This window comes from Terrapene carolina, unplaced genomic scaffold (assembly GCF_002925995.2).
Source record: "Terrapene carolina triunguis isolate 2854851 unplaced genomic scaffold, T_m_triunguis-2.0 Scaffold21, whole genome shotgun sequence".
Lineage (NCBI taxonomy): Eukaryota > Metazoa > Chordata > Testudines > Emydidae > Terrapene > Terrapene triunguis.
The window spans coordinates 22,757,016-22,775,719 of NW_020664372.1; the positions used below are offsets into that span (position 1 = coordinate 22,757,016).

An 18,704-nucleotide genomic window follows, 5' to 3' on the forward strand; every position below is an offset into this window, starting at 1 on the left:
AAACTGTCAACAAAGAGAGATCTGGAGACATAGTTAAGAGATGAACACATATTCCAATCATGACTGCTGCTAAAGAAGCCTGCTTAAATTGTGTGCTTCACTATTTCTCACATACCTACTTTCATAAGTTAAGCAAATCTGGTAGACATGATAAAATGAAATAATTTACTTACCCATAGTTCTTTTTCTCTGACATCACATTTTCTTAGACGATGTCTTAGTTACACATGAAACAAAATCATGTTACTGCAGCATTAAGATTGGGAAATCAAGCCCACAAAATTCAGGAAATTCCAGAAGTTTAAATTTCTATTAGAGCCTTTTCTGAAAATACTTTTGAATTTCGGGGCTGGGGGGATGGGTGGGAGGGTGTCTGGATTTAAATCCTTGGAACCCAACCCACTTCTACAATTTTGGTTCCAGGTCATATGCAAAACTCGAAGGGGTGTAAGGGGTGTGCTGTCCAGTTGTTGCTATGATTATTATTACAGGCAGGGCTGGTAGCACCGCCTATTATTAAGGTTGCTGACACTTCCCATTATAAGACTCTGTTTTTACGTGTTTATAAACTTTGCCAAACTTTAACCATTGAGGCTGAAATTTTCCATGCTGGGTGTCTGCCTCAGGCTGATTATTATTTTTTTAAATGTCAGCCACAACAATCCAGCCATTTCTGAGATTGAGACTAGGGAAAACAATGCTTTTCAGTGTTAAAAAAAACGCTGGTGAACTTGTCTTTAGAAACCTCTAGTGCCCCCCCAAGCTTTGGAGGAGGGACTTCAAATTTGGTAAGGTGTGGCCTTTTGGGTCAAGGATGTAGCTTTTGCTGTCCCCATGATAATGTGCCCAAATTTGACCACGTTATAAACCTTTGAAAAAAAAATCACAGTTTGCACAGGCTCAGTAGAGTAACTGCTAAAATCTTTGAAGTTTTATGTCCTCAATGACCATGCTCAAGCCTCTTGCAACTCCTATGTGTGACCAGACTCTGTATGCACCATCCCCTCACAGCTCCGACATGTAACCAGACAGCACAAGCGCCATCCCCACAGAGTGACTAGGCATACTCCAGCCCAGGGCTACAGGGGACTTCCCCTGTCATGGCTACCCCTGGCTGCTCCAGGCTGGGGTGGATCCCACCACCAGAACTAAGAGTGGGAGCCTTGTCCCCCCCAGGGCTGTGAATAACCTCTCTGCTGGCACTCAAACAGCCTGGAGAAGGAAACCACCAGATTCAAATGCAAAGGGGACTCAAGCTGGACCTAGGACATTGCAGAGGAGGCCCAGGGGAGTAGATTGGGACAAGGAGCCTGGGGAGCAAAGACTGGGACTGGCTAGGCCAGGAGACTAGGTCTGGGTGCTGGGGAGGGAAATGGAGGGGAAGACGGGGAGACAGCAGGTGTGTGTGTGTGTGTGTGTGAGGAACTGAGACTGAGGAATCAGGTGGGGGGACCAGGAATGAATGGGGTGGGTGGGGAAGAGGTCGAGGGAGGGGAGACAGTTCTGACAAGGAGTGGAGGTGTGGGGGTTGAACTGGGACTAGGTAGGCAAGGAGATTGTGACAAGGAAATGGGGAGTCCAGGACATTGAGACTGGATGAGAAGCCTGGGGAGGGAGACTGGGATTGGGAGCCAGTGGGCTGGGGAACATGGTGGGGGGGTGGTGACAGATTGAAGAGTGAAGGTGGGAACTGGGACTGTCTGGGCAAGGAGACTGGGGACAAAGAGTCAGGGGATGGGGTGTGGGGAAGACTGAGACTGGCTGGGAGTAGAGAAGAGTGGGACTGGGAGTGAGGAGCAGTGAGGGTGGGATGTACTGGTTAAGAAGAATGGGACTAGCGCCTGAGGAGCGGAGACTGGACTAACTGGATGAGAATGGGATTGAGATGAGCAGCCAGTGGTGGGGTAGGGAAAAGACTGGGACAGGCACAGGTTGGAGGGGATGGGGCACAAGGGGTCAGGCTTGGGGAGATTGGGCAGAAGAGTCTGTGCCCACTACGGAACACTCCCACCATTCTTCTTCTGTCAGCAAATATCTGTGAAACATACTGGTAAGTGTCCCATCCTCCTTCAGTGCTGATCTTCACAGAGGATAGCCACCTATTACTGCTATCAGTTACTCTATTAACTCAGTGACAGAAGACTGTGTGGTGGATCTAAAGCTTCCAACCCTGCTGATGAACCATGTCAATATGATGCCACATGATGGAATTTCTGTTTTTTCTGTTTGATTTTTTAAAAACCTAGGAGATTACACACAAAAAACCTATGTTAAAAGAACATTAAGGTTATAAAGTTGAACACTCAAAAGTTAGGAACTCAATGGGAGCGGTGTTTGACTACATTAAGTACTATACAGTGCTAAGTACTCTGAAAAATTAGGTCCTCGGTGTCTCAAATTGGGCTTCCAAAATTAGACAATACAGACAATTTGACCTTATTCTCTCTGTGCCTCAGTGCTCCATCTGTGAAATAGAAAGAATACCACCCTCTCCTTCCACAGGAGTGTTGTGAAAATAAATTCATTAATGTTTGTGAAGCACTCAGATACACAGATTGAACAGTATGGCGAAAAAATATCGAATAGTTCAGGGGTTCTCAAACTGGGGGTCGGGACCCCTCAGGGGGTCACAAAGTTATTACATGGGGGGTTGCAAGCTGTCAGCCTCCACCCCAAACCCCGTTTTGCCTCCAGCACTTATAATGGTGTTAAATATATAAAAAAGTGTTTTTAATTTATAAGGGGGAGGGGGGGTTGCACACAGAGGATTGCTACGTGAAAGGGGTCACCAGTACAAAAATTTGAGAACCACTGGAATAGTTTCTCATTAAATGAGCACTGTCAATTCTGTGAACTGAATGAGGCAGGAATCTTGTGGAAACAGCAGCATGTGATCATGAAATTAAAAACTGTATCATAATGCATATGTACAAGGGCGCTGAATTAAGGTTACACAGGCAAGATTATTTCTGGCATTTTCTAACCTCGGAGTGCTTGACTTTGCAACCTTAGTAACATTCTTCTAATGTAGTGTCTTATGTGTAATTAAACTAGCCCATCAGGGATCCCATTCTGCTAGGCATATAGATAACATATAGGTAAATGACAGTCCTTACCCCAAAGAACTTACAATATAAAAGATAAGGTATTACAGTAGATGAGACAAATAAGCAAGCTGGGGGAAAATGGGTAAAAAAGCAAACTAAAAACCAGGATATGCATAATCTGGTTTGGAGCAGTAATCACATCTCACCACCTGTCTAATTGTTACCAGATTGCAGTTTACTGTATACATTACATAAGAAACACTGGGAACGTTTCCCTCTTATAACAGGCAGTATGGGAGAAAGTGTGAACATGGTTGTTGGTAAAGATGAGAACTGAGCACTCAAGGCTGGCATCATCCACAGAATGAAAGCATGAGGAGACCTTCCCATAGCCCTAGAGTTAAAAGTAAGATGGTGTTAAAACGGGAAGGGCTTTGAAAGTAAGAAAAGACGGTTACTCACCTTTGTAACTGTTGTTCTTCGAGATGTGTTGCTGATATCCATTCCAATATGTGTGCGCGCGCTGCGTGCACGATTGTCGGAAGATTTTTACCCTAGCAACTCTCGGTGGGTCGGCTGAAGCGCCCCCTGGAGTGGCGCCCTTATGGCGCCGGATATATGTCCCTGCCAACCCAGCGCCCCCTCAGTTCCTTCTTGCTGGCTACTCCAACAGTGGGGAAGGAGGGCGGGTTTGGAATGGATATGAGCAACACATCTCGAAGAACAACAGTTACAAAGGTGAGTAACCGTCTTTTCTTCTTCGAGTGCTTGCTCATATCGATTCCAATAAGTGACTCACAAGCCTTACCTAGGCGGTGGGGTTGGAGTTAGATGTCGCGGAGTGAAGGACCGCTGAACCAAATGCTGCATCATCCCTGTACTACTGCTGCATTATGGCATAGTGGGAAGCGAAAGTGTGCACGGATGACCAAGTCACTGCCCTACAGATTTCCTGTATGGGCACATGAGCCAGAAAGGCAGAGGACGAAGCTTGAGCCCGATTGGAATGGGCAGTGAGTCGTGGAGCTGGGACACTAGCCAAGTCGTAACATGCCCGGATGCATGATGTAATCCAAGACGAGATTCGCTGCGAAGAGACCGGAAGGCCTTTTATCCGGTCTGCCACCGCCACGAACAGTTGGGACATCTTTCTGAATGGTTTCGTTCGCTCGATGTAAAAGGCAAGAGCCCTGAGAACGTCTAGGGAATGTAGCTGTTGTTCCCTACGCAAAGCGTGCGGCTTCAGGAAGAAGACCGGGAGGAAGATGTCTTGGTTGACATGGAAGGCAGACACCACTTTAGGGAGGAAGGCGGGGTGTGGTCGCAGCTGTACCTTGTCCTTATGGAACACCGTATACGGTGGGTCCGATGTGAGGGCCCTAAGTTCTGAGACTCGTCTCGCCGATGTGATAGCGATGAGGAAAGCTGTTTTCCAGGATAGGTACAGAAGCGAGCAGGTGGCCATCGGCTCGAAGGGGGCACCCATGAATCTAGACAGGACTAGACTGAGATCCCACGTAGGGGCCGGCTGACGAATTTGTGGGTACAGACATTCTAGACCCTTGAGGAACCTGCTGACCATGGGACTGGAGAAGACTGAGCGCCCATTCTTGCCCAGGTGGAAGGCAGAGATCGCTGCTAGGTGGACTCTGATAGATGAGACAGCTAGGCCTTGCTGTTTCAAGGACCAGAGATAGTTTAGAATGGTAGGTACTGGCACACCAATAGGGACAGTGTTGTTTAGGGCACGCCAGCAGGAGAAGCGCTTCCATTTGGCCAGGTATGTGGACCTAGTGAGGGCTTTCTGCTCCCCAAGAGCACCTGCTGCACCGAAGTGGAGCAAGGCAGCTCGGATTGAGTCAGCCATACAGCATCCAAGCAGTCAGGTGGAGGGACTGCAGGTCCAGATGACATAGCTTGCCGTGTTCTTGAGTGATCAGGTCTGGCCACAATGGTAGAGTGATTGGTCTCGTCACTGACAAAGCGAGGAGTGTGGTGTACCAGTGTTGTCTGGGCCACGCTGGACCGATCAAGATTAAGTGGGCCTTGTCTCTGTGTAACTTGAGGAGGACCTTGTGGACCAATGGAAACAGAGGGAAGGCATAGAGCAGGTGGTCTTTCCACGGCATCAGGAAGGCGTCTGACAGGGAACTCGGGGAACGTCCCTTGAGAGAGCAGAACACCTGGCACTTCCGATTATTGTGAGAGGCGAAAAGGTCTATGTGGGGAAATCCCCACCTCCGGAAAACAGAATGAATAATGTCTGGACGTATCGACCACTCGTGGGCCAGGAAGGACCTGCTGAGGCGATCTGCCAAGGTGTTCTGGACTACTGGGAGAAAAGATGCCACCAGGTCGATTGAGTGGGCTATGCAAAATTCCCAGAGGTGTATGGCTTCCTGACAGAGGAGGGACGACCGCGCTCTGCCCTGCTTGTTGATGTAAAACATGGCCGTTGTGTTGTCTGTGAAGATCGTGACACAACGGCCCTGCAGGTGTTCGCGGAATACCTGACACGCCAGGCGTACTGCTCTCAGTTCCCTGACGTTGATGTGCAGGGTTATTTCTTGCACGGACCAAAGGCCTTGTGTGCGAAGGTCCGCGAAGTGAGCGCCCCAGCCCAGAGATGACGCGTCCGTGGTGAGGACTAGAGAGGGCTGTGGGGCATGGAATGGCATCCCCCCGCAAACAAGGCTGGGGTTTAGCCACCAACCCAGAGAGGACAAGACATCTGTCGGTACCGTGAGTACTGTGTCCAAACTGTCCCGGCCTGGATGGTACACTGACGAGAGCCAGGTCTGAAGCGGGCAGAGGCGTAGTCTGGCATGTCTGGTCACAAAGGTGCATGAGGCCATGTGGCCCAGAAGACCGAGGCACGTGCAAGCTGTCGAGGTCGGGAAGCTTTGGAGGCCGTGGATAATGGTCATCATGGACTGGAAGTGGGCCTGCGGTAGGCACGCCCTGGCGAGATTCGAGTCCAGGACTGCCCCAATGAAGTCTATTCTTTGGGTTGGCTCCAAAGTGGACTTTTCGGCGTTGAGAAGCAGGGCCAGTTGCCTGAAGCAGGTCATGACAAACCGAACATGAGACCGTACCTGTAGCTCGGACCGACCCTGAATGAGCCAGTCGTCGAGGTACGGAAACACTTGGATGCGATGTCTGCGGAGCCAGGCCGCTACGACAACCATACATTTTGTGAAGACCCTTGGCGCTGTGGACAGGCCGAAGGGGAGGACCATAAATTGGAAGTGCTGCTGTCTGACCACAAAGCGAAGGAACCGCCTGTGCAGTGGGTAAATCGCTATGTGGAAGTACAAGTCCTTCATGTTGAGGGCAGCGTACCAGTCTCCAGGATCCAGGGAAGGGATAATGGTTCCCAGGGTAACCATGCGGAACTTCAACTTTACCATGAATTTGTTGAGTCCGCGTAGGTCTAGGATGGGTCGGAGTCCCCCCTTTGCCTTGGGAATTAGGAAGTAGCAGGAGTAAAAACCCCTGCCCCTCAAGTCCCTTGGTACCTCTTCCACCGCTCCAATAGACAGGAGCGCTTGTACCTCCTGTAAGAGGAGTTGCTCGTGAGAAGGGTCCCTGAAGAGGGACGGGGAGGGTGGGTGGGAAGGGGAGGGCGAAATAAACTGAAGATGGTATCCAGTTTCTACCGTGCGTAGGACCCAGCGATCTGACGTTATGTGGGACCACGCAGGGAGGAAACAGGAGAGGCGGTTGGAGAAAGGTAGGGAAGGATCCTGGGAGGAGAATGGTGCTCCATCCTCGAGCGCAGCTTCAAAAGTTTTTTCTGGGCCCCACTGATGGTCTAGGCGGGCCCTGATTCTGGCCTGCTTGCGGACCAGATTGTCGCCTCCTATTGCCACGACCACGCCTTCGAGAGAAGTCTTGCCGTGGTCGAGGGTTAGGGTAAGTGCGCTGTGGCTGGGGCCGGAAGGGCCTGCGTTGCGTCACCGGGCTATGCATGCCCAATGAGCGCATGGTGGCCCAGTTATCCTTCAGACTTTGCAGTCTGGGATCAGTTTTATCTGAAAAGAGCCCTTGGCCTTCAAAGGGCAGGTCCTGTATAGTCTGCTGCAGTTCTGGTGGAAGGCCGGACACTTGCAGCCATGAAATGCGGCGCATAGCTACTCCCGATGCTAGAGTTCTAGCTGCCGAGTCAGCTGAGTCTAAAGACGCCTGCAGGGACATCCTTGCCACCTTCTTGCCCTCTTCGAGCAAGCCCCCAAACTCTTCCCTGGACTCCTGGGGAACCAACTCCTTGAATTTCCCCATCGAGTTCCAGGTGTTATAGTTATGACGACTCAGGAGGGCCTGCTGGATAGCTACCCTGAGCTGTAGGCCACCAGTTGAATAAGTCTTACACCCGAACAGATCCAGGCGCTTAGCGTCCTTGGACTTAGGAGCGGGCGCTTGTTGGCCATGCCTCTCCCTCTCGTTTACAGAATGTACAACGAAGGAGCAAGGTTGGGAGTGCACATACAAGTACTCAATCTTTAGAGGGCACCATGTATTTCCTCTCCACCCCTCTGGCTGTGGGAGGGATGGACGCACGCCGGAGACTGCCAGATAGTATTGGCATTAGCCTGAATGGTCTTGATGAAGGGTAAAGCTACCCACGTGGGGGCATTGGCCGACAAAATGTCCACCACAGGGTCCTCAACTTCCGTTACCCCCTCCACCTGCAGGTTCATATTCTGTGCCACCCTACGAAGTAGGTCCTGGTGAGCACGAAGATCTATAGGTGGAGGGCCAGAGAAGGACGTGCCTGCCACGGCTTCGTCAGGGGAGGATGAGGAGGACAATCCCTGGACTAGTGGGTCCTGGGGAAGGTCAGGTTGAGGAGGGTCCGGTTGCGCTAGGTCCACGTCCGTAGGGACATCAGCCTGTTCAAGCGGTAGGGCGGTCACCTCTGAAGCTATTGGGGGAAGACGGCTAACAGTTGTCTCAGGTATCCTAGGCTCCGAATGAGCCGAGCGAGAAGCGCCTGAGGGCCCACCTTGGGCTTGGTGGTATGCCCAAGGGGTCCAGAATGACCATTGTGGGGGACCCTGGTCGGGGTCCTGTCCTTCATCTGGCCCCTGGCTAGCGCCATCCACGTCCTGGCCATGGACATTATAGCCACTCACCGCTTGGGACGCCGCCGAATTCGGGCGAGAAGGCCAAGGCGGTGCCAAACGCACTTGTTGTGCTGAACCGTCACGGTATACCGGTGCGTGCCTGGGAGCTGGGGACCGGTGCTGGGGTCCCGAGCGGTACCGTGATCGGGACTGATGGTCATAATGGTGCCGGGAAGCCGATCTGGATCTGGACGAAGACTGACGGTGCGGGCGGTGCCGTGACCGGCTGCGCGATGAACGGTGCTGGGAGTTGGATCGGTACCGATTGTACCAGGAAGGGGACCTTCGGGAGGTGGAGCGGTGCCGCGAGTACGACCGGCGCAGAGATGGAGATCGGTGCTAGGACTGCGAGCGGCGCCGAGACCGGGACCATCTGCGGGACCGGGATCGAGAGCGGTGCCGAGCTGTTTCGCCCTGTGATGGAGGTCGCATGAAGGCGGGCTTCCCTATGGATGGGACAGTCCGCACCGGCAGTGCCGGAGGGTGAGATGGTCCAGGCTCAGTCAGAGCGATCAGGTCGCAAGCAGTGGAGAAGGTCTCCGGAGTGGACGGCAGGCCCAGCTCAACCACGGTGTGCACCGGGGAGCTTATCCGCACCGGACTCAACGGCGCCGGAGTTGGCGCCTTCATGGTGTGGTCCGGCACGGAGCGCTGCTCCACTGAGGCCGCAGGCGGTGTTGCAACTGCGGGGGAGCAGCAGGTGGTTTGTGCTGCTTCTTGGGCCATGGAGACAGCGAATGGTGCCATGTCTGTACCGGTGCTGGAGACGTCCGGTGCCGAAGGACCTTGCTGGTGCTGGGTTGCTCCGGTGCCAGAGGCGCGCTGCGGACCGACGGTGCCTGGTCTGCGCACGATGCTGGGCTAAGTGGCACTTCCATCAGGAGCTGTTTTAGACGGAAGTCCCGCTCCTTTTTTGTCCGAGGCTTGAAAGCAAATGCGGCACTTATCAGGTTGATGAGCTTCCCCCAGGCACTTCAAACAGGAGTTGTGGGGGTCTCCAATGGGCATTGGCTTGAGACAGGCCGAGCAAGGTTTGAAACCCGGAGACTTGGGCATGAGCCCTGGTACCGGGGTGGAGGAACGGGATAAACCCCGCTTCCTCGACTTATATACACTATATATACAAACTCACTAAGAACTACTCTAAAACTGCTAAAACTACACTAAAGAACTAACTATAATACAACGAGTAAGCTAGGGATGTGGAGGTCAGCTATGCCGCTCTCCACAGTTCCAACGACCGTCACGGGCGGTAAGAAGGAACTGAGGGGGCGCTGGGTTGGCAGGGGCATATATTCGGTGCCATAAAGTCCTCAGCCGACCCACCGAGAGTTGCTAGGGTAAAAACCTTCCGACGATCGTGCACGCAGCGCGTGCACACCTATTGGAATCGATATGAGCAAGCACTCGAAGAAGAAGTAGAAATTTGCGTACGATGCAGTGGAGGAACTTAAGCCAGTGAAAGAACTTAAAGAGGGGAGTGACAGAATGACAAGTCCAGAAGCTGATTTTACCAGTAGCATTTTTACTTGAGGGGATCAGAGATTTCAGGTGTTGAAGAGGAGGAGGAGGAGATCATGGTAGACAAGTTGTAAGATGACCAGGCCTTGGATAAGAGTTTTGGTAGGGTAGATAGGCAAGAAAGGTTAGGTTCTGAAGACATTGTCCAGGAAGAAGCAACAAAACTGGATGAGTGGATCAAAACAAAATCCAATGGTTGGAAGTTGAGGTTAGACAAATTCAGACTAAATGTAAGGTAATTTTTTTTTTGTAAACAGTGAGGATCATTAACCATTGGAACAATTTACCAAGGGGTTGTGGTAAATTCTCCATCACTGGACATTTTCAAATCAAGATTGGATGCTTTTCTAAAAATATGCTTCTACTTCAAGGATAAATCATTCAGGCAAGTCCTACAGGTTGTGTTATAAAGGAGGTCAGACTAGATCAGCAGTTCTCAAACTGCATTGTACTGCGACCCCCTTCTGACAACAAAAATTACTACATGACCCCAGGAGTGGGGACTGAAGCTTGAGCTTGCCGCCCTGGAATGGGGGCCTCGAAGCCCGAGCCCCACTTTCCCCAGATGGGGTAGAGGACCTGATGTTTGGCAAAGAAGAGGTCATTAGAGGCTTTAGTGTGAGTGGTTTGGTGAAGTGTGGAAGTCAGATTGAAGATGGAACTGGAGATGAAGAACTCCAAACAGTTGTAGCTGGTGCACTTCATCAGTTTGGAGATGAATGGAAGAAGTGAAATGGGACAATAGTTTGAGTAGATGATGGGATCAAAGCTGAGTTTTTTTAAGATCAAGTCTGGATGCAACAACAAAAAATAAATTTCACACCTCATAATTTAAGAATACTGGACAGATTTCACAAGACAAACTAAATATTAAGTTTTTAACGTCAAGATTTTCTCCATTTTCTTTGATGAGTTATGCAAAAGCAAAGTTTCAATTACAACATCAGAAAACTAAAAGCTAGTACCAAGTATGGAAAGTTTCAGCTATAAAGAACTTCCTTTTTAGAACATTATTTTTTCTATTTTATTCCAATTTAATTTTTAAAGACACTTATCCAGTTCCCTAAGCATTTTTTGCAATACTTAAAACACATAAACAAAGGCCAAATTTAAGTATATACTGAGAAAGTAATCCTTTTTAATTTGCTATGTAAATTTGAAATGATAGAACTGCATAATGATCTAAAAACAAGACCATGGCCAAGATATTCTAAAGTGACTTTGGGTGCCTTATTGGATGTCTGACTTAAAACATCTTAAAGGACCCTGATTTTTGGAAGGTGGATGCACAGAAGAACATTCTGAAAAGCCAAACTATTTTCAACTCCCAAGTGCCCAAAAAATGAGGCACCCAAAATCATGTTACCTGAAAATATTGCCCAATAAAACTATAATCCAAATATACTTATCCTCCAATCAAGCTCCTTCAGCTTCAGACCACCTGACTCATCATCCCCTATGAAGAGTGAAAGAAGGGAATTAGAACAGAAACTGTATCTCAGCCATAATAGTGTTTTCCTCTCATGAAAGCCATAACAGAGCAATACCTGTATTTCAAAATTAAGCATAAGCTATGGAAACTGACTCGTATATTCTTGGAATGAGAGAAGTGGCATGATATAGTTTCCATTCAAATTCTAAACCAAATCTTTAAGCACCTTACTCAATGCAGATGATTTTCTGATACATTGGAGCTAGATGTGCGATGCCAGCTTTGTACTCTGCAGACACCATCAGGCACTACTCCAGCAAGGATGAATTTATATTTCTGTTAGTATGGTATATTCGCTTAAGACCACTCTTAATATCATAAAGCAACTAACCCAAAGTTATTTGAAACTCTCTGGGCTACTCATTTTAATATACAAATTATATATAATGGGCAATTGGATTAAAAATGGTCTTACCTATAAACTTTCCTTTGAAGTAGCATGTCTGACCACCCTTTAACATGTGAGTGGGTCCTCTTCTCCATCAGGAGAGTTGGAGGCACTTAGAGCCATCTCCCAGCCAGTGACACCAGACCCACGACCATATGCTTCTTAAAACAGCTTATGTGAATAGCTGTAAAAAAATAGATTCTAGAACATCCAGTTAGCAATCCAGACATTAATTCCTCTGGTAATGATCAGCTTTTGATACTTTCAACTTAAATATATGCATTTCATTCTCAAAAGCTAGGCTTTACATGCTGCTTCCAGGGTTGTTCTGGTAATCCTGACCTTCTCCCAGAGAAAAGAATTTAGAAGTAAAGACCAAAGTGCTATTTCAGTCTTCCTCTCAAAGGTACATCTGGCAAACCTAAGCACAGGGCATATAGCTAGTCAGTTAGTAAAGGACGATGAACAGGAAGGAAAATATCAAGGCTCTCATGATTTAATTTGATTACATGCATTTCTAAAGTGTCTATTACCTTAATACCTAGAAACTATCACATGATGTTAGAAGAACAAGCCCCTCAAATAAAAGGAACAAAGCTTTCAGCCCCTCCACCTGAGTGATACTTTTTTTTTGGTTTTTAATTTACCACAGAGTAAGACCGGTAGTAAATACTACTTCTACTGCGCCTGATATAGAGAGTTTATAATGTTTGGAAGATGTATGGACTGAAGTCTGGCAGCTTCAAGAACACAGATCTGATTTTTTTACAGCTGTGTGTCTAAAGGTATGTCTGTACTTATGGCGGTATGTAGAATACAGATGCTGCATGCCCAGCTACCATGGGTATAAATAGTGCAGACAGTGAGGCCCAGCTTAGAGTAGAGTAGAGTGCCCTATACTCCTAAACTACCAGGGTATATATATCCTACACTGCTCTCCACCTGCTGAAGAAGTGCCTCCCATATTTACACTGTTGTTTTTAGCAGCATAGCATCCTGTTGATTCCCTGCTGTTAGAGCCTTTCCCCACTGCAGTGAAAGGCTTTGGCAGTGGTGAAAGGCTCCGGCAGAGCTTGTTGCTGAAGCCTTTCCCCGCTGCCTCCCTCCTGCCAGAGCCTTTTGCTGCTGACTGTAGCTACACACCACAGTGATGTGTGGACACAGTCTGCTTTTACTGTTGCACATAGCTCCATGTGTAGTGCCTGTATCTACATGCCACCCTAAGTGTGGGCAGTGCATAAAGAGCAAGAATGTTAAACCCTTCAGATTTGTCATCTTTAAGTTTTAGAAAATAAGGGCCAGAATTTTTAGAAATAAAGAGCCAGAACAGGTTTTCATTACTGTGAATTGCAGCATAGCACTTTCTAGCCTTCTCCCTCAAGCCAACAGGACTAGGATGCACATTTCTGCTATTAGATATTGGAAGAAGCTAAGACTTTTCCTCATGAGTGGTGAGACTTCATCAGCCCCAAACAGTCTATGGCCAAACATTCTGTTTAGGGCCTCTGACTAGGTTGAAAGCGCAACTCTCCCTCCTTTTCAATTCAAGGCTTTTAAAGTCAATTCAGGACAGCAGCAAGCAGTCCTCTCATTACCACTCTTCTTTCCTGGTGGAAAAATGTTGAGTTTTAAAAACAGAAATATACAACCCAAAGGATCTTTCCTGGAACAGGACACACCCACCAAGTTGGTTTGCTCCTCCCTCCCCCAGCATGGCAGATCCAGTCAAACAGAGCAAGTAAATGTGAGAAGGTTCTCCATCTGTGAAACAGCCCATCTCAGGAGCCACAGAAAGGTAACTCTGCAAGCACTGCTCCCAGTCCATCACCATTGCTCTGCCAATGGAAAGGGCGCCATGTGTGGAGCTTTCACTCTTCGCCACCAGGCAAAACTCACCCAAACACTTCCACAAGGGCAGGTCAGTTTTCCGCAATGCCTGGGACCCAGCAAGCATGGCAATCTTCTCTAAAATTCCAGCAGTATCAATTCAAGTATTCCCCAACAACTCCAGGGGGGAAAGCTCCACTCTCTTCTCAGGTACCTTAGTGACTAAGAGTCAGGTATACTCCCCAACTCCTCAGAGGACCTGAGCTCCCTGAGGGCTGACTTCCTGCATTTCCTCTACAATTGCATGTTGGACAGTGAGGGAAATAGGAGCTTGAAACCCTCTTCGAATACTAAGACAGAAGTGGGAGAACTATGTAGGAAGAGTGATTGTTCCCCTGACAGTGATAGGAATCAACCACCAAATTGGACCAAAAAACGCCTAAAAATCTAAAAAGTCTAGAAAGCATAAGAGAGGAAAAGAGGCATTCCAAAGCTCTGCTTCTTCCATTAGCCATGGCATGGCAGTGAGACTGAACAAGAAGTATTAATTCTTAAGGCAAAAAGCACTCAGATTGTGTTGCAATCTATCACTGCTGACACAGAGCAAAAGGGATGCCTGGAAGCTGGAAGAGCGGACCTTGTATACGCTCTGCAACACTAACACTAGTATCCAGAATCACCATCCCATCCTCCATTGAGCACATGAATTCAATGGGGAAAAAACAGAGGTCTTGACATGGAACTGCCTGGATTCAAATGTCTCAAGAAAGACACTTCAGGGAGCAGATGATCCTCTCTTGGCACCTCCTGCATTAGCCAATTGCATAAAAATGAGCCACCTCAAAGGCTGAGACCCCAGGTCTGGGGATGCACCAACATTTGACACAATTCTTAGCTTTGCTTGTGATGATGCATGGAAATTTGGTTGGGAGATCGCCTTAATGGCCTTATGAGGAGGAACCCAAATCTGTGATGTGGGCAGCACTGGCACTAAACAGTCTTGGCTGACTGCAATTTTAGTCATGAGAGTTTACAAAGCCTTGATTACTTCCATAAATTAAAATCCAAAGCAAAGCAAAGCCCTGAAATACCACAACTCAGCCATAATAGTTTGCTTCTGCAGCTCATGACTTGTTGAATAGTCTGCTCCCTCAGAAGTAAAGCACCACAGCTCATTTGCAGTGACATTCCCTAAGGGATACTGCACAGCTCAATGATTTGGAGGTTTTGAGGGTATAATTTTTTCCTGTTACAGGATTTGACTATTAGGCTGTATATGTGAGTTGCACGTGGTGAGGCTCCATGTAAATGAAGTGCACTGTTTTTATTATTATATATGAAAAAAAAGTTAGTACAGTGTGTTTAAAACATACTGGAAAAGGAATTTTATGACGGTTTCTAAGCTGCATTTTAAAGGATGCTTCCTAAAGCTTTATCATCAATAAAGTTAATACATTGTAAGAGGGAATTTCAAAAGGTGATTGGGAGTAACTAATTTTCAGAACATTTCTGTAGGCACATAAGAGAAATTAATTTGTCTTTTAAAGAAAAAAATGTGGATACTGTGGCTACTCTCAGACACTTCAGCCTCTAACAATATATCTTGTGAAAATATTGTTATGCTTGACTAAGGCTGCAGCTCTTGTGTCAACCAAGTGAAAAGCCAAATCACTCTGGTAGCCTGTAGATTCTAATAAAGATTTTTATCATATCTAGGAGAGATTTAATAAAAAAAATCAAAGAACCAGTAGAAGTAACACCGGGAGATATGTCTATTTCAAATATGAATCTCTCTCACTTTTCAGGATTTTATAATTGCCAAGCAACGAATTTGCATTTTGTTTCTCTTTCTGACTTTAGAGTACATTATAAGTTATATTCCTTCTTAACTTTTGGGAATCTTTAATACGTGCTTATTCAAGTTCTAGTTTTACAATATTTTTTATAACATGTAATTGTAAGATGGTCAATTCTTAAGAATGCCCTCAGTTGGGTATTAGAAAAGAATGAGAGAGAAAGCTTATTTGTAAAGCTCATCTAAACAAAGGACACACACAGGTTCTTTGACAGTGAGAGGCTTGAAAAAAAAGACCAGGTTAAAGGATTTTAATGTATCTTTGCCCTATTGTTTAGTTCTCGATCCTCCCGTAAAAAAAAAAAGTTACACCAACAATTTAAATGGTTTCTTCCCCTGTGTAATGTAGATTGTAAAAACAAAAGTAAAAAGGTCTAATTTACTTGTCACCGTTTATGCTCTTTCCTTCCTTTTGTATAGTATAGCCATCTTGGACAGTGAGACTAATTTGTCTAATTTTTGTTTACAATCAAATTTTAATTAACTTTTTAGTTTTCATATATTGAGGTTGCTGCATTGTTTGAATTATAAATCCTGCAGGTAATATTATTTTTTTTCAATGAAATTCATTGAAACATTTTCACTGATAGACTTCCTAAACAATTTTTTTTGAAGGGACATTTTCCCAACACGTAAAATGAGTTTTGAGGGTAGCTACACATATCTATAATAAGGGGTTCCCATGTCCACAGATGATTGATACAAAGGTGGAGGACTCATAAGAAAGAAGTCAGTCTTGCTACAGCCTCAAGTGTTCACTAGTCACTACCCTTTTTACTTCCCTAGCTACATCCCTTTTTAAAGTAAAGCACCCCCCCCTTTTTTTTTTAGCAAATACATATCTTTCAACAATATATTTGAAGCAGTGCTATTCAGAATTTCATCTAAATACCATGAGAGCCAATACTTACTATGTATTAGTGATATAAACCAAAAATGCTGTCTCTTCAAATACCATTGGCAAACAATGACAATAGATATTCACCCCCTACTAATGAAAATGTCAGCACATCCATGCTGTAAGGATGAGAAAAATTTCTAAAGTACTGCTTGATGGAAAAAAAATGGTTTTTTTTTGGCGGGGGAGGTGGGTCAATGGCACTGATTTACTGGTTATTAAGGGCAGCGTAAGTTATTACTACAAGTATTTTTTGGATGGATTCATGAAAGGACTGCTTCAGTGAGCAGAATTCCTATGGAGGTAATAAACTAACAATAATGAATGTGTAGGAGTATATCACAGGAAATAACGTCACTGTAGAGAAATAATTCATAGAACTTCCATATTGTATGTCATATTTTAATTGCAATAATCTGATTTTGTATGAGTGAAGTTGAGTTCTTGCTCCTTAATGTATAAACTGTAAAATAATAGAACCCAGAACACATTGTAGAGAAATTAGCTACTTTTTTTTAATACAGATGTAGTACAGAATGTTTAATTACAGCAGGACAGTGCTTCCAGTTAAATAAAATTTAAAACCTTTATTTCCCCAAATATAAAATTACTAAATTAGTGTCTTAAAAGAACAATAATATGGTAAAAGCTTTAAATTACACCACCATTTAACAGAATACGATCACCTATTTTGTATTCCATTGCTTTGGCAAAAGGGATGATTTTTTTCAAAACAGTGTATAAACCTAACATAGCAAAGACTGTATACATCTTCATATTGCACTTATTTATATACAAGAATAAACAAACTGTATATAGCATATACTTGGAATGAGCACAAATATGTCACAATTAAATTTAAAGCAGAAGGCTTGAGAGCTGCTATGACTATTTAAAAATTGTTTAGAAATGTCATACATTTATGTACAGAATCTATGGACTGTATTAACAAACAATATGTACATATCAGTTTACCACTACTTATATTCTAGTGTAACTTGGTGCCTGGTGTTCATTAATACAGACATTTGGTTGTACTTAATTTTTCCATCAGCTTTAAGCTCACATACTTTCAATATGCCAACAAGGTATAAAATGGAGCACAACAATTTGTCAATGGTACAAAAACTACTAGTGTCAGTTCCATTAAATTAGTGTCTCTATCTAGTCCCAAAATAGTTCTTGAACTTGGAATCAATCTATATGTGCCATACATAAAAAGAACATCTGAATATTATATATCTGCAAATGTACATTCTACACCACCTTTTTGTAATGTGCCATTCATTTTAATAATACTTTCTAAGGAAAAAGAGAAATTAACTATCATAAAAGTTCCCAAGACAGACCTCTGCAAAGACATGAAAACTTTTAATATTGCCAGCAAAATTTAAAAATATATGTTCACCTTTCTATTTACTTTAGAAGTCTACCACCACTATTGTTTATTCCCGCCTGTCCCGAGATTTAGTGTGCTCAGTGTTTTAGTGTGCTAAATTTACATGGCTTGCACGTGTCCAATATTTAGCTTTAAAATCATCCTGAGTTTGCAAATAATAAAGCAAATCCATGCATATACTTTACTTTCCTTACAAAACACTCATGCAACTGAAGAAGAACTGGGAATCCCATGAACCGCTGTGCTTGTTGGAGTTCCACTTATGGCGTTGAAAATGTGTAGTGAATTAGACATAACACTGGTTTTTTCTTCAACAGGAACAATCTTAAATGGAAAATAAACAGAGCTATAACTTCACCCGAAAACTGATCACGGATACACAAAATTATGTATAAAATAATTAAATAAACTAAATAAAACAGTGGGGTATTTTCAGATTGTACAATTTATCTAGACTATTTTTCATATGGTCTTCAATGGCATACAATTTTCTCTTTTGTGGCGGTTAACATTATTCCCAGGGATCCAATTCTAGTATTGTATTGGGTGCTAAACCTTGCTACAACATCAGATGATACACCTTCCTAATTAAATGATTACACTTTTCTTGCTGGCTGAGACTCAGACAGCTCCCCTTTCACAAGTTAACAATAGAAATAACTTCTGATGGAAGGAGGAAGCAATCATCAAATCTCAGCTTGTTTGGAAAAATGCAGACAGACAGAACAGTGGGCATTATAAAAATGAAAGTCCATTTGTAGACCATTTACTTCTCAGCCAAACACAAAAAAAGTTTACTTTTGACTGTTGTCAGAGAAAGAATTATGGACAATTTAAATGATAAATATAAAAAATGCTAATACAAAAGCTTTGTTAAGCATTCAAAAGCCTTGCTGTGCTTTGCCACTAGGACTGCTCTTCCACCATTCTCCCTCGGAAACTAGATTCCCCTCTTCCCTAATGGCTGTGCTATTTCCATACCAGGAGTGTGGAACAGCATATTCCCCAGGATGGTGCCTATGGACTGACAAAAAAGGGATCTTACACAGTGAGAAATGGCCACTCTGGCGCCACAATATACTTCGGATGTGGGAAAAAGATTAAAGCGACCCAAAGTCTATTCCTAACTTGAGTCAGTTTTGTGCCATGAA

The 18,704-nt window shown here is 45.1% G+C and overlaps 1 protein-coding gene across 2 annotated transcripts in view; it reads right to left on the bottom strand.

Moving 5' to 3' along the window:
- Positions 1-17,579: 17,579 nt before the first annotated feature.
- Positions 17,580-18,704, bottom strand: part of DOCK9 (dedicator of cytokinesis 9) — a 306,118-nt gene continuing 304,993 nt past the window's right edge. For both annotated transcript variants that reach the window (XM_024204291.2, XM_024204295.2), the window contains one exon: positions 17,580-17,877. In XM_024204291.2, the coding sequence (XP_024060059.1) occupies positions 17,755-17,877 (123 nt within the window). In that variant the 3' untranslated portion in view covers positions 17,580-17,754. The remainder of the gene's footprint in view (positions 17,878-18,704) is intronic.